This window comes from Vitis riparia, chromosome 14 (assembly GCF_004353265.1).
Source record: "Vitis riparia cultivar Riparia Gloire de Montpellier isolate 1030 chromosome 14, EGFV_Vit.rip_1.0, whole genome shotgun sequence".
NCBI classification, from domain to species: Eukaryota; Viridiplantae; Streptophyta; class Magnoliopsida; order Vitales; family Vitaceae; genus Vitis; species Vitis riparia.
In genome coordinates, this window is record NC_048444.1 from 25,238,043 (window position 1) to 25,253,455 (window position 15,413).

The 15,413-nt window shown below is 34.7% G+C and overlaps 1 protein-coding gene and 1 pseudogene across 2 annotated transcripts; both read left to right on the plus strand.

Annotated features, from left to right (window-relative positions):
- The first annotated feature begins 2,281 nt into the window (after positions 1 to 2,281).
- LOC117930045 lies at positions 2,282 to 4,318 on the plus strand (annotated as a pseudogene).
- Positions 4,319 to 5,581: 1,263 nt separating this feature from the next.
- On the plus strand, positions 5,582 to 12,511 carry LOC117929611 (sugar transporter ERD6-like 8). Of its 2 annotated transcripts, XM_034849949.1 has the most exons (21): positions 5,582 to 5,750; positions 6,157 to 6,276; positions 7,330 to 7,431; positions 7,617 to 7,793; positions 8,404 to 8,466; positions 8,680 to 8,769; positions 8,867 to 8,926; positions 9,014 to 9,079; positions 9,179 to 9,244; positions 9,590 to 9,665; positions 9,872 to 9,936; positions 10,238 to 10,330; positions 10,500 to 10,580; positions 10,669 to 10,753; positions 10,844 to 10,887; positions 10,966 to 11,028; positions 11,130 to 11,189; positions 11,267 to 11,320; positions 11,674 to 11,733; positions 11,824 to 11,938; positions 12,201 to 12,511. In XM_034849949.1, exons 4-21 carry the CDS (start codon positions 7,632 to 7,634, stop codon positions 12,311 to 12,313), a joined length of 1,416 nt encoding a protein of 471 aa, XP_034705840.1. In that variant the 5' UTR covers positions 5,582 to 5,750; positions 6,157 to 6,276; positions 7,330 to 7,431; positions 7,617 to 7,631; the 3' UTR covers positions 12,314 to 12,511. The 2 variants fall into 2 exon arrangements, with proteins under 2 accessions (XP_034705840.1, XP_034705841.1); XM_034849950.1 differs by lacking the exon at positions 12,201 to 12,511 and having other exon boundaries at positions 11,130 to 11,142; positions 11,824 to 11,904.
- Positions 12,512 to 15,413: the final 2,902 nt, after the last annotated feature.

Genomic DNA, 15,413 nt, shown 5'->3' on the forward strand with positions numbered 1-15,413 from the left:
TATCATATTTTATGGTTGCATAGAAGATCAATTTGCTACAAGGAGCTGATTGTTATGAATCATAGAGAAACATAACTTGAAGGGTACATGCTTTTCTCCAAAGTAGGCTAGCTGTTCTTCATGCTGTCCAGAAATCACAATACTTGTATGCATTAATTAGCCATAAAATCTTTTCTGATATTCCATTACTTCAATTTTTAAATGAAGTCTTCTCATCAACTAAAGATGTTTTTATTTACATAATTGCATCTGTAGTCTTTAGTTTTGAAGAACTAGAGAATTTCTTGGAGATATAGTAAGAGTGTGGAAGAGTGCAAGGGTGTCTTGGAGGTGGCCATGGCCTGTGCCAGCAGAGATTCATATTGGTTGGAGAAGACTGGTGGAGTAAGCTTGTTTTAACTCCACCAGTTCAGTACCAATCCAAGAGTTGAATGATATGGTTGGAGACGATATGCAATGATTTTGAAGGATAGATAGAAGCATGTAGAAGTAGTTTGTGATATGTTGTATAGATTTTCTTCTCTTTTGTTCTCAGTTTCCCCAGAGTTGGGGGCACCCCTATTCAACTCATAAATTAAGGTCCTTCAACCCCTTAATTTTCTTATAAGATTCTATGCTACAATCTTCTATGCTAAACATCACAAGATACAAAATTGAAAACATACTTTAATTAGTTTGTCTGCCATTGTACACTAGTAAATTTGCCCAGAACCTGTCTTTGTTTATGGTCAAAGTTCCAAGTACTCTCACCTTTCTCCTCTTTTATGCATTCTGCTAGTCTTTTTCCTTGCTTACAGATTTTCCCCCCTTTTTTCCAACACAGACCGGATTAAAATCAGACATTTTATGATGATAATTGTTGTGCTTACATAAGATAAAAGGAATATGAAACTTTTCAGAGGACTAGCACCATTGCAGCTGAGGAGGCATTTTCACAGGCACAATTTGTATGCTGTTTCTGGTGTCCACACCCATTTACTCATGCACTGATGATGAGACTGAGTTCCACAGCCAAAAAGACAAGTCAATGACACAGCTAAACCTGGATCCCGTGACTGGTAACATAGTCAACAATGCTCAGCTTTATTATATGGATGTTGCTTTGTCTTCAATCATTGTGAAAATTTTATATAATGTCTATTTGATGTCCAAATTTCACGGCATATAATTCAATAATACGCGTTGGTCTTAAGATTATTTACAAATATCCTCAAACTCTTGGTTCGCTATAAATCAGATTCCTGTGCAGATTGCATCAATGTTTTCCTCTTTGTTCTTTTGTTTTTGGCTGCACTACTTGCCTCACGGGTCTGAAGAGGCCTGCTAGCTTAACTGGTCAATGCAGCATACTCTGTTTCGAGGAACATGATGCTGCACACAGTCGATAGAATTTGGAATAAATCCTTTTCTCAGGTAGTTATATCGATAACTTGTACGTACTTTCCACGACAACCATTGTAACACGGTAAAGCAATCAAAGAGAGCATCTCAATTTTTTGACTTGGCACTTCTTGCCAATAATAAGATATTGAGGAAGGCAATTGATTAGGCATTTTCTCCAACATCAACCTCAATAAAGAATCCAACAAATTGTGCTTGAGAATCTCCAACAATGACTATAGAGACATTTTCATTTGCTTCTTAGTTTGACCCAGTGTAAGCAGCCTAAAAACCATACATGCACTTTCTGCACATGTACTCTATTCAGACTTCAGTCATTTTGAAGTAAAATTATCACATGGGATGGACATATCTTGGAAGAACAAAAAAAAAAAAATCATTTTTTACCACTTTTCATAATCCTAAACTAGGTGGGATTGAATTTTCGACCTTCTAAATTGTATACCTACCAAAGTAGGGGATTGAATCATTATTTGATGAGGTAAGTCTTCTTTCAGGGTCCATTTCATGTCAGGTCAATTAGATATTGAAGACAAGACATACATTTCCATGTACAAGCTGGACATTCCTTTGTCTTCTTGTAGTGAACCCCTTCTGCATGGTGTTTCCACAGGTGGCATATGTTTGGAGTCATAGCACCAACCAAAGAATGCCTAATCTGAAAGAGATCTGAAGTTGATCGGTGAGTGAACCATTTAACTCAAAGACCCCATGTGAAATTTCTCAGAAAATTCTCTCAATATCCGTAAACCAAATCATATCTGATAGCGTCATGTCTATAGAATATAGAATATACAGCAATGTGTACTAATATTAAAGAGTTTTCCCCTGTTTAAAAGTCAGTTATGACCCTTTCCAACATTAGCTGCCGCCCATTCTTCACTAACTACCAGAACTAGCACTTCAAAATCAGTTATGGCACCTTCCCATGGAACCTAGCTTCCCAATGTCTTCCTTCCTATCCATTGTCTTTGCATTAGGGCTAATCTTAGGGTTTTCCCGGGTTAGTTTCGCCCTCGAAAATGGCTACAAAATTTCACATAGAAAACTAGTTGAACCCGGTCCCTCTTGTCCTCTGAACTTTGATGTTTTCAGGAAAATGGTGTTGGAAGGCATTCCCAGGCCTTCTTTTCGTGATGTCCCAACACAGTGCAATTATGTTCTTGAAGGCATCCGCGTAATTCGATCTGAATACCTCCGAACCGATGGGTACTTTCTTCCTCCTTCAAGTGCTACCAAGGTTTGTTGGGAGTCCTACCGGCTCTTGGTAAGCGACTTGGTGAGTGGTTTTGACATAGAATTGGCTTGTGGCTATCATCCTGAATGGGTTTCAGAGAGTTGTATGAATATTTCATCTGGGTCAGAGTTTGAAAGCTTGATTCCAGAGTCCAAGTTGCAGGAAGTTAGGTGTTACTGTAACCAGTCTCTGGGCAATAGTACTTCTTGTGCATTGTGTAAAGAGAATTTGGCGAGTCTCCAGGCATCTTACCTTGGTGGCTCAGGGATTGGAAATGCCTCTGACTGTGCTGGATATTCATTTATGTATGCAGCTGGTTGGGTTAATCCATATGGCCCAACAGATGTTGCCACTGCGAAGTGTCTGTTCTCACTTGACTTCTCCCCACATCATATAAGAAATAAGAGATATAAGATTCTGATTTCTGGGGCTGTGTTAGGTTGTGTTATTGGGTTCTTTGGGGCTTTTGCAGCAGCTTGGTTTCTCTGGACAAGACACAGAAAATTGGAGAGGGAGATGGAAGTTTGTGCTAAAATGGAGACTAGTTTGGACTCAGGTTTTGGCTCTATGACTGGGAGTGACACACTGGTGAAGTTCAAGTTTGAGGAAATCAAAAGGGCTACCATGAATTTCTCAAGGGAGAATATAATTGGGCAGGGAGGATATGGGAATGTCTACAAGGGGATACTACCAGATGGGTCTGAAGTTGCCTTCAAAAGGTTCAAGAACTGCTCTGCAGCTGGGGATGCAGTTTTTACGCATGAAGTAGAGGTCTTAGCTAGCGTTAGGCACATGAATCTTGTTTTTTGAGAGGCTATTGTACTGCGACGGTTCCCATGGAAGGCCACCAGAGAATAATTGTGTGCGACTTGATGCCTAATGGAAGCCTCCATGACCATCTTTTTGGATCAGTGGGGAAGAAACTCAGCTGGCCAATTCGCCAGAACATTGCCCTTGGAACAGCGAGGGGGCTGGCTTATTTGCACTATGGGGCACAGCCAGCTATCTTCCATAGAGATATCAAAGCAAGTAACATACTTTTGGATGAAACTTTTGAGGCAAAAGTGGCAGATTTCGGCCTTGCAAAGGTCAATCCAGAGGGGATAACACACTTGAGCACCAGAGTGGCTGGGACTCTTGGCTATGTTGCACCAGAGTATGCTTTGTTCGGGAAGTTAACTGAGAGAAGCGATGTTTACAGCTTTGGGGTTGTGCTTTTGGAGCTTCTGAGTGGGAAGAAAGCATTCATGGCAGCCAATGGACCACAGGCTTTGCTTTTGACAGAATGGGCTTGGTCATTAGTGAAGGAAGGAAGACCAATCGATGTTGTGGATGAAGAAATGCCTGAATTGGGGTTGACAGAAGTAATGGAGCGGCACGTTCTTATTGCTGTTCTTTGTTGCCATCCAGTGTTAGAATCTAGGCCAACAATGGATAAGATTGTGAAGATGTTGGAAACCAACCTTCCAATTCCATCCATTCTTATAGCATCTGCTGCATTGTGAACAGAAGTAACCACATAATGGTGAGTTGTATTGTGATTGGGAAGCAGTAGTCTGACACTGTGATTGGTTCTACCCCAGGTTCTAGGACATACCTGGCTCCATCCATTTTCTGCTTCACAAGTGTATATCTTTATATCCATTTTGTACAGAGAATCAATGAAAGATACTGGTTAAATTGTGCTTATGCTATTGAAATCTTTTCCTGGACTTCGAAGTTTAATGACTTCCATATGCATTAGCAAAGATTAGAGCACAAACCATAGAGGCCCCCATATATAAGCCCAAACAATGTTAGTAATCAATCACTCACTCACGCCAACACTCCCACTCAATTTTGCTAGAGCGCCCACGTCAATGAGCAGGGTGAACCTCTCTCTAGTAGTAAATAACACCATATTAAGTCCTAAGTAATATTAGTAATCAATCGATGTGGGACATTAGAGTTCTTTCCTTTCTATGTCATACTTGATTTTGCTCACTCTCCTAAGAATGCTTCAAGAATCAGTTTATAGAGATCCAACTTTAGGTGCATTGAAATCTAGGCCTAATAAACATATAAGTATTGTGGATTAGGACATTATTTACCACCTTATCCATCAATCAATTTATCAAGTACAAACAAAAACTTACTCTCTCTATATATATATATAGAGAGAGAGAGAGAGAAGTTATTCCTAGTCTTAATCAAAGAATATTCTGCTTTTCTTGCTTTTTTATAATGGAGTAGTATGATGAGAATACACCTGCAATTTCTAGGAAAATGGTTTCTTTCTCCAAGCTTGTGAACCAATTATTATCTGTCAAACTTCCATTTATATACTAAGTTGATCCTGACTTGAATAGAATGGAATGGATCAGAAGTATATTTTTATTGAATAGAATGGATTAAGATTAGAATGAAATCGTCTTTCTTAATACAAAGTGCAACCCTCTTTTTGAGAAACAAACAAAGTGGATTTAATTATAGAGTTGAAAGTTCAAAATAAAATTCTCTTGGGCTCCACTTTTATTATCATTTTTTAAATTTTGTACCTAACCCGATACAAATTTTTCCACAAAAAAAAAAAAAACAAAAAATTTAAAGTATTGAAGAGACGGACACGAAATCCTTTATTGGAATTATTAAAAGTGTACAGTAAAATTTTGACAATTGGATATGAATACAAACAATAAGATTAAATTATAAAAAAATATATATCAGGTCTAATCAATGGGATTAATGTATAAAATAATAAAATAATATTTATGATAGTAGGATCAAATAAAATGAACAGCCAAATTTAGAGAGTAGTGTCGTTTTGATGGGCAAATTTTCAAAACGACGTCGTTTGAGGACGCGGTGAAAATCAAAGCAAACGGAAAAATCCGAGCGGTTTCGTTTTGAATTGAACCTTCCTCAACCTCAAGAATGGGCGTGTGAACTGCGTTTTGCAGTACCCATCAGAAGCAAAGCCCCAAACCCTCTCTCCTATCAATTGCAGGACTTGGATGAAGAAGAAGAAGCTTGCGCTCTGTTCCACGCCAGAAAATGGCTGCATTTATTTATTCTTTTTCAAACCTTAAAATCCTAAAAAGCCCACAGTTTTTTTGGTCTGGTTCTTCTTTTGGTATGTATTGCTTATACCCATGAGAGGATAAAGAACCTTTTTCATTTTTTATTTTCCTGCTAATATATATTCAATGCACCTCAATTCTGGCACTGGCTTTCTTTTTTGCGCACAATGATAAATGGGGTTGCCAATAACCTGATCAATCAGTGCCATTATGAAAATTTCATTTCTTGTGGTATGGGTTTGAGATTATCTTTTCTCTAGGTAAAATTATGATTTTGCATTCATATGACCATTTTAATCTACTGAATGAGTGATTGAGTGATTGATCCCATTTATGGTGATGTGCTCTTGAATCTCAAGAAGCTGATCAAGTGAAAGTTTCTATCTTTGCATTGTGTGATTAATGCATAGCATCTACTTTTTCTTGTTTACAATGGACTATTACTTTTGGGCTTTGCAGATTGGGATTTTCTAGGAAATACTTTGGATGGGAATTAGCCTTGTGATTTCTATTACAAGGTTACTACAATCTTGTGGATTTAACAAATTATGGCAATTTGAGATACCCCTTGGATTGGAGGTGAGTTTATCATACATGTATTTTACTTGGGGATTTTTTTTTTCCTGCTTTCCATGGAAAAGCAATAAATATTTCCTCAAATATTCATCAAACGTAAAATCTACATATTTGTTTATCTTTCTTTTATGTCAAAGTTGGTCTATAAGTTAAAGAAAGACAAGGCTTAAGGTGAGATAGTTTTAATGGTTGGATTAGTTCTATGGCAATTTGATATAATTGAGTTGGATGGTTTAAGATGACCTTATATTATCTTAAGTAACTAGCTTTCATAGCACAAATGACTCATGATAAATGTGCAACTACATTTTTTTTTGGTATTTGATTAGTTTTTTGTGTGGTTAATGTGTGATAAACTTGAATCAGAAGGTTTATTTTGAACTTTTATAGCATGTTTATTGTAAAATACCAATTCTAGCTCCGAATAAATGCATAGCTTAAAATGGAAGGTTTCATCGAAATCTATGTGCTGTCATGATGTGCTTGAATAACATCCATGTTAATGTTATGCATGCATTGTGTATGCGCAACAGCTAGTTGACAGAATGCATGGATTGTGTGTGCGCGACAGCTAGTTGAGAGAATGCCAGGTAAGAGCTAGAAGGACTTCTGGGAGTTCTGCATTTACAGTGCCCTGTCTATTTTGTATTACAATCTTTTTGGCTGATTTTATACAGAGTTAGTTGGTTTTAGATGGACAATGTCAAATGGCTCATTATTCCCAAGTTGTAAATACTAACGAATAAAACATGTTTCTGGAAATATGAAAATATCACAATACATGGTGCGATAATGTTTACGTAAGTTCAAAATCTGGAAAAAAAAAAAATGATCTTTCTAACACAATTTAAACTTAAGATAAAAGGCATTTTTCCAGGGGAAGGTGTGATGGCCACAAAATGAAAGTAAATAAGAGTAAATTTAGAAGCAATGTAATACCCTTTGTTCTATACTCACTTGATGGTGTTATTAATGCTGATGACTCTGATTAGATGAAATGAAAATAATGACAATCCCAGTGACTTGGCTTTTCAATGTTTTCCTTTACCCTCTCAGGTAATCTGATTCATGCTTGGCATTTCGGTTGCACTTTTTCAGTATAAATATATGCTTCTCAGAAAATGCATCATTAGGTTGAAGACTCTGGAAGAGCTTTAGGTTGGTAGTCTATTTCACTTATTAGGATGAGCTTTATGGACTCGACTTGTTTCAGAGATTTGGTCATGTGGGCCATATTCATGGCTAAGCATATGATTCTTTGAATTCTTCCTGATCGTTTTCCTTCTTGTTCTTCTGCATAAACTCCTTTGTCTGTTCTGTTCTTCCTTTCCTATTTCATGTAGTGTAGGTAGGAAAAAATGGCAACCAGACAAGATGTTGAGAAGGGTAATGACACTACAACAAAGCCACTTATTGGGCAAAAAAAAGAAGTACAAATCCAGAGCAACAATGGTGGACTATGGGTGGTTCTTCTTAGTACATTGGTTGCTGTCTGTGGCTCTTTCGAGTTTGGGTCATGTGTAAGTATTGAGATCTCTTCTAATGGTGTGTTTACCTCATTTTGGCTTGAACATGATTTTCGGAGTTGATGAACTTGGAAAGAAATGGAAACAAATTCTACTAGCCATATCTACAAATCAATTAGCCACAACATTACTTGATTTGATAGGATTTTAAATGGATTGTTGTTGCAGTTGATCTTGTTGTAGACTGTTTTCTGTGCTAGGAAAATGCATATCCCAGAAATAATTCTAGAGGCTTGTCAGTGATATGGTGCTTGCAGCACAATGAAGCATTATATTCTTGTCAAAAGATACTATTCTCCAAAATCGCATTCTTTGCCTTTATATCCACTATTTTATTTTTTGGTTGTTGTGTTCTGGGAAATAGGTCATCTCATAGTGGACAAATACTTTTAAATGAATATTCATGTGAACAACAAAATCATGATGTTACTATCTTGTCTTTCTTTCCTTCTACCTTTTTTTTTTTTTTGTTGTGAACTTATTGTGGTACCTGCCTCATATGGAAAAACACTAGATCTGTTTATGTACATTTTTTTTATTGATTTTATTTTCCACTGGCAAAGGTAGGGCTTGTTATCTAACTTATAATCTATTGGCTATGCAGGTAGGATACTCTGCACCTGCCGAGTATGGTATAATGGATGACCTTGGGATATCTTACTCAGAGGTCCATTTGTAACTTTATATTGATCATACCTTCATAATTGAATGTTTATAACATTTTGGCTCATTGTTATATACCTGATAGATCCATACAAAATTTATACATGATATCATAGTGCATTGGCAACTTATTCTGCAATAGACAAAAAGCTAGTGTTACTGATTAAGTTCTTACAATTTGAATATCAAGTTTGATGGAAACTTATGTAACATGCAGTACTCATTTTTTGGGTCCATATTGACCATTGGTGCGATGATTGGTGCTATCACGAGTGGGCAGATTGCTGATTTTATTGGTCGAAAAGGGGTAAGATGGAGGATACTCTGTCAAGATTGTTCATATTTGAGCATTTTTCCTGCACAAACCTTCTCTCACAACTTGCTTTCTTTGTGGGTGGAATCAGGCCATGGGGATGTCGTCCATGATCTGTATAGCAGGATGGTTCACAGTCTACTTATCTTTTGTAGGATATCTCCAATTTTCAATTATAATTTTGATATATTTGTATATGCTTTTCTTCATGTTTTACCCTCTGGATGTTTCAATGTAGGGATCTTTTTCCCTTTATTCTGGGAGATTTTTACTAGGATATGGAATTGGTGTTCTTTCTTATGTGGTATGCTTTTATGTGGAGCTTCTCTTCTTGGATATGAAATTCCGATAAATATGCAACTTAAGAAGCATTAAACATCTCTCTCTTCCTCTGGATGAACAGGTACCAGTCTTCATTGCTGAAATAACACCTAAGAATCTTCGAGGAGCACTAGCAACAGCAAATCAGGTAGAAGTTTTTATTTTATTTTATTTTATTGTTTGCATTGTTTTCAGAAGCAATTTTGTTGAAGAATAATTTGAATAATTTATAATGGAATGATTTCAATGTGATTTATTAGTAGATCCAGTTAGTCTAAAAATTAAGTAATTGGACATGTAAACTGAGAAGAATTCTTTTCGAATTTGAAATGGTCACCTGATTCAAAAACTTCTAAAAGGATTCAAGTAGAAGCATTATTCCTCAAAGTTGCTTCCAGAAACAATCTTGTTCTGAACAGCTTATAGTGGGCATTTGGCTTTTGTTTTCATCACCATTGTTAAGCCTTTTACGGGCAATCTACTTGCTTCGCAGCTCTTTATTGTCACTGGCCTGTTCATTGCCTATGTTATAGGTGCAATCGTAACATGGAGGATATTGGCTTTAACAGGTATCTTCAAATGCTCTACAATTATTCTTGTTAAAGAAAAACACTTCAACTATTTAATTTCATCTATGACTATACCTGCTGAATGCTAAGCATGAACTCTTCAAATTATTGATGTTCATATAGGATTATCCATTAGCAGTTGAGATAATGAGAATGAATATAAGTTCTTGAACATAAGATTTACTCGCATTTGGATTAATATGCAGGAATTGTCCCATGCATGGTTCTTCTCGTGGGTCTCTTTTTCATTCCAGAGTCCCCTAGATGGCTGGTAATATCAAGTTGTGAATTCCAACTGAGCTGCAAAATTTTTATCTGATTTTGATTGAATTTTTGTAAACCTTCTGAATTTGTTCAACATTTTCTATTAAAAATCTCCATGAATTTGAAAATCTTTCAAATAATCCGCATTATTATAGGATTCCTTCCAAATATTGACAAGGGCTAAAAATGGTTTCTAAACCAAATCTTAATACTTTGGGTACTTGAACAAAGTCATTGATATATGTGTTTGTGGGGAGCAATATAGATTTTGGTGCATCTCTGGGTACAAGCTGAATTTTGTGCTGCAGGCAAAAGTTGGCAATGAGAAAGAATTTAAACTTTCACTACAAAAGCTTCGGGGTGCAGATGCTGATATTTCTGAAGAAGTGGCTGAAATCCAAGTAATCCTGGAGTCTCTTTAGCACTTGAATATAATTCTTTCTTACTGTGTCCTTTTTCTGGTTTTGTTTCTCCTGTTTATTTCAGTTCCTCATAACCATAGTGCTTAGGGACAAAGAAAATTTGACATATGGTATAAACGAGATTGCAATTCTCTTTGTCATTTGACAGGAATATATAGTGACTAATGAGCTCCTCCCTAAAGTCACAATAATGGATTTGCTTGGTAAACAAAACATCCGCTCAGTCGTTGTAAGCATTGGTCTAATGTTGACATAATTTGTGTGTCCTTTTAATTCTCATGTTCTTATGCTCTCTTTCTGTCTCATTCCAAAAACAGGTTGGAGTTGGTTTGATGGTTTTTCAGCAGTTTGGAGGAATTAATGGAATTGTATTCTATGCTGGTCAAATCTTTGTATCTGCAGGTGAACTCCTAGATTGCTTAAGATTCTTCTTATTTGAGCTGTGTTTTCAAAATAAAATTATGCTTACTATCAGTTGATCTACAATCTCAGGAGTCCCTCCCAATGTTGGAGGCATTCTTTATGCTTGTCTACAGGTCTTTCTCTCTCTCTCTCTCTCTCTCTCTCTCTCTCTCTCGTTTTGCACTTGTTACTATTTTAATATTCTTCCTCAGGTCATTGTTACTGCATTTGGAGGAAGCTTAATTGACAGACTTGGGAGAAGACCCCTTTTGATAGTAGGCACTATTGAGACCACACTTTTTTTAAGATTAATTTTTTGAGACCCCACATGAATCAAGAGAAAGAAGATTAAATTGAATCTTGTTTTTCATATTAGGTTTCTGCATATGGTATGCTTCTTGGCTGTCTATTAACTGGAACTTCCTTCCTTTTAAAGGTAGATATCAAGCTTACACATATTCCATCTTTATATCAAGTTCCTTCAACTTCTAACAGATTGAGATTGTTAACCAGGCCCATCAGCTGGCAACCAATTTGGTTCCAATCCTTGCAGTGACTGGCATTTTGGTAACTATATAACATATACTAAAACTGAAACTCTGGAATGGCTCATTTCCCCCTGCATTAATATTGATAGGCTCTTGAGTAGTGATATTGAGGTTTCAGTTTTTTTACAAATATTTTCTCCTAGGCTGCATTCTGTAAACCTGGGAGTTTGTTACACAGACCGTGCACTGCCCCCATACTACAAAGAAGATTAATCATTTTATTGTAAAATTCAAATCTCAGCATGAAGGAAAATGACTTCCTTACTAATACATTCCTCCCTGTTCAACTGTATGGTTCTCTGTTTTTTTCCATATTTTATTTATCGTGAAAATTTTCATTACCTTGATGTATATATTTTTATGTGGATTCAGGTTTATATAGGCTTCTATTCAGTAGGATCAGGAGCAATTCCTTGGGTTATAATGTCTGAGGTAACCATGAATCTGTGAAGACCATCACTAATCATTGAAAATGAAATTACTAAGGAAATTCATGCCTAATTTAAGCTGCTTCTGATGCAGATCTTCCCACTACACATAAAGGGAACTGCTGGAAGCCTAGTGACATTAGTGAATTGGTGTGGTTCTTGGGCTGTATCCTACACTTTTAACTTTCTCATGAATTGGAGCTCACACGGTATGTTCTGCATTTTTTTCCCATATAGCTGTCAAGTCTAAAATGTTATGCACTCCAAGAAAATTTACATTTAGGACAAAATCTTTCAAGCAAATTTTGGAATTATGCCATTACCTCTTTCAGCATTTTTCCTATGTAGTGTTTTTACTCTTCCAAAAAGAAGGTAAAAATTTTCAGGCCTTGGAACCGAATTTTAGAATTCTTGGTGTTCGATAGAATTTTGTTAAACTAATGATGTCCACTAAACGATATGGTCTTTCAGGTACATTTTTTGGATATGCATTTGTTTGTGCAGCAGCCGTAGTATTCATAGTCATGCTGGTACCTGAAACAAAAGGCCGAACTCTTGAAGAAATTCAAGCTTCCATGAACTGATTGATTTCATATAGAAACAATACAGTTACAAATAACTGGTGCATCTTTCAATGGAGCCATTTAGAAAGGAGGATCATTTGATCTTTTCCAAAATAAAATTCAACCCCTTGATTCTGTTGCATTGTTCTATGGCTTTTGTCATCACTATTACTACCCTGGTTCTGTATTTCCAATGATCTACTAAGGTCTTTTTCTTGATTTGCTTCTTCAATAGGCTCAATGAGATATCATATGGTTTGTCCCAAATCAAACAAATTCAAAGTAGTAGATTGAAGAACCTTTTTGAGTGTAAAGCATCACTTACACCTTGTGCCTTCATCAATGTTAAGCTATTTATCAATTATCATGGCCAAGTAGTATTTTCGTTTGTTCTTTTTCCTTTTTTTGCTAATTTCGAATTAAATACTTTTAGGGGGTGTTTGGTACACGGGAATAGGGAGTGGGAATAGACATCTCATTCCTTTTCTCCCTTATTCCTATGTTTGGATAAATGTTAAGAAGGCGGAAATGAAATAAAAAATTATTCCGGCAGAAATCAAATCCAACTTATGAGTCGGATTTGCATTCATTAAAAGTAGGTGGTATTCTGATTCATTAAACCTATTTGATAATATAAAATAACCTAAATTACTATTTTACCCTCTTATCTTGTTCTTCAAACCCGATGTTTATCTTCTTTGTAAAGGTAGAGATTCATTCATCATCCACTTCTTATCTTCTTTGCAAAGTTAGAGACCCACTCATCATCCAATTCTCTGCAACAAGTGATTCTTCCAAATTGAATCAATTAAACCTTCCACGATATTTAAAAAAAAAAATCAATTTCTAATTTATAGGGCTTTGGATGTTCATTTTGATTGTTGGATCTAGGATTCGTCATTGTTTGCTGCAACTAGGTTCTGAAAACTCTCTTCTACATCTTCGATCAGGTTTACCTTATTTTCTCTTTCTTCTTCTACTTCTTTATATGTGTTTCTTCTTCTCTATAAATCGATTAATTTTTTTTTTATTAATTTATGTTTGGAATCTAAATTTGAATTATTTAAAATTTTGATAAAAAAAACCAATATTTAAAATTTTTTAAGGTTATGATTTTATCGGATATGATACTTGTTGAAAATTAGAATAAATTTGAATTCTTTTATTTCCTCTTTTGAAAATAGGAAAAACATTTGCTAGCTTTGAGAATTTAAATATTATAATAAATAATTTTTTTTTGAAAAATATAATTTTATAACTACTTAAGCATGACAAATTATTCAAATTTTTAATAAAAATAATAATTGAATATTTGTGCATTAGGGTTATACGATTTTTTATGGTTAATTTTTTATTTATTGAGTATATATATATTTTTTAGCCTTATTATTTAATAACAAAAAACCTCTCAAATTTTATTTTTTTAAAATAAAAGTAAAAATAAAAAATATTTTAAATTATATGTAAGGATATTATTGTAAATTTATTTCTTTTTCATTTCCATTCCTATTATTATCAAACATTGGAATGGAAACAAATAATCATTCCAATCTTGCATTCCTAAGTTCATCCGAATGCTAGAAATGGAATCATCAAATTCATTCCATTCCACTAAGAAATAGGAAAGGAAACAAAATATTATTTCAATTCCCTATTCCGACGTACCAAACACCCCCTTAGTGGGTTGATAAACTTGATTAGAACATAATGTATTAGATCATTAGTCATTTAACCAAATTGATGGGCTACTGAGAGTGACCCATGATGACCCATGATGACCCATGATGTTATTGTTATCAACTTTCTGGATTTTGGATGGAAGCATGGAAAATCAGGGACAAAAGGAGACAATTGAATTGAATTCAACATGACCATTAGGCATTTTGAAGATGGAGACCACAATAATGAAAAAATATTAAAAGAAAAATGCACAAAAGAAGATCTCTTTTGATTTTGACTGTGAAAGAAGCGTTGGAGCTATTGGCAAAGTTTGATACGATTTGCAAACACAATATGTACCCAATAAGCTTTTCGCGAGTTCGGATCGAATATAAATGAGTTTGGGTCAAATTTATGTCGACCCCACACAACACATTTAATAAATAGGTAATTGTTGGGTCAATCCATATAACATGAATTTAACCCGAATTGACTCATATAATAATCTCACTATTAACTTTATTATATTTTTAAACTATTTAACTCATATTTGACTCATTCTAAATTTGTTTTTAAATAAATAATTCAATTGTGTCAGGTCTAGCTTGAGGTATGTAATAAAATACTTAGGTTTTTACATGACACAAACATGATCCATCAACATGAATAGCTACCTCATATAAAATTATTTTGGAATAAGGGATTGACCTATGTGACCTAAATCAAAATGAACTCAACATTGGTGTAGACCCCGCATTTCCGCTCATGCGTTTCCCACTCGATGGCGAAACTCGCTTTTAATTTGAAAATGAATATTTTATTGATTAAGAAAGTGACTTGGAGTCGCCACTTATTTTTGTTTTATTTTAAAAAGGGTAAACAAAATAAGAAAGAAAAACCCTAAGGGGGTGTTTGGTACGTCGGAATAGGGAATGAAAATAATATTTTGTTTCCTTTCCTATTTCTTAGTGGAATGGAATGAATTTGATGATTCCATTTCTAGCATTTGGATGAACTTAGGAATGCAAGATTGGAATGATTATTTGTTTCCATTCCAATGTTTGATAATAATAGGAATGGAAATGAAAAAGAAATAAATTTACAATAATATCCTTACATATAATTTAAAATATTTTTTTATTTTAAATTTTATTTTAAAAAAAATAAAATTTGAGAGGCTTTTTGTTATTAAATAATAAGACTAAAAAATATATATATACTCAATAAATAAAAAATTAACCATAAAAAATCGTATAACCCTAATGCACAAATATTCAATTATTATTTTTATTAAAAATTTGAATAATTTGTCATGCTTAAGTAGTTATAAAATTATATTTTTCAAAAAAAAATTATTTATTATAATATTTAAATTCTCAAAGCTAGCAAATGTTTTTCCTATTTTCAAAAGAGGAAATAAAAGAATTCAAATTTATTCTAATTTTCAACAAGTATCATATCC

Coding starts and splice junctions, on each gene's coding strand:
- LOC117929611 (XM_034849949.1), top strand. CDS start 7,632: ATGGCAACCAGACAAGATGTTGAGAAGGGTAATGACACTACAACAAAG. Junction 7,794..8,403: donor CTTTCGAGTTTGGGTCATGT/GTAAGTATTGAG, acceptor TTGGCTATGCAG/GTAGGATACTCTGCACCTGC. Junction 11,190..11,266: donor GAACTTCCTTCCTTTTAAAG/GTAGATATCAAG, acceptor ATTGTTAACCAG/GCCCATCAGCTGGCAACCAA.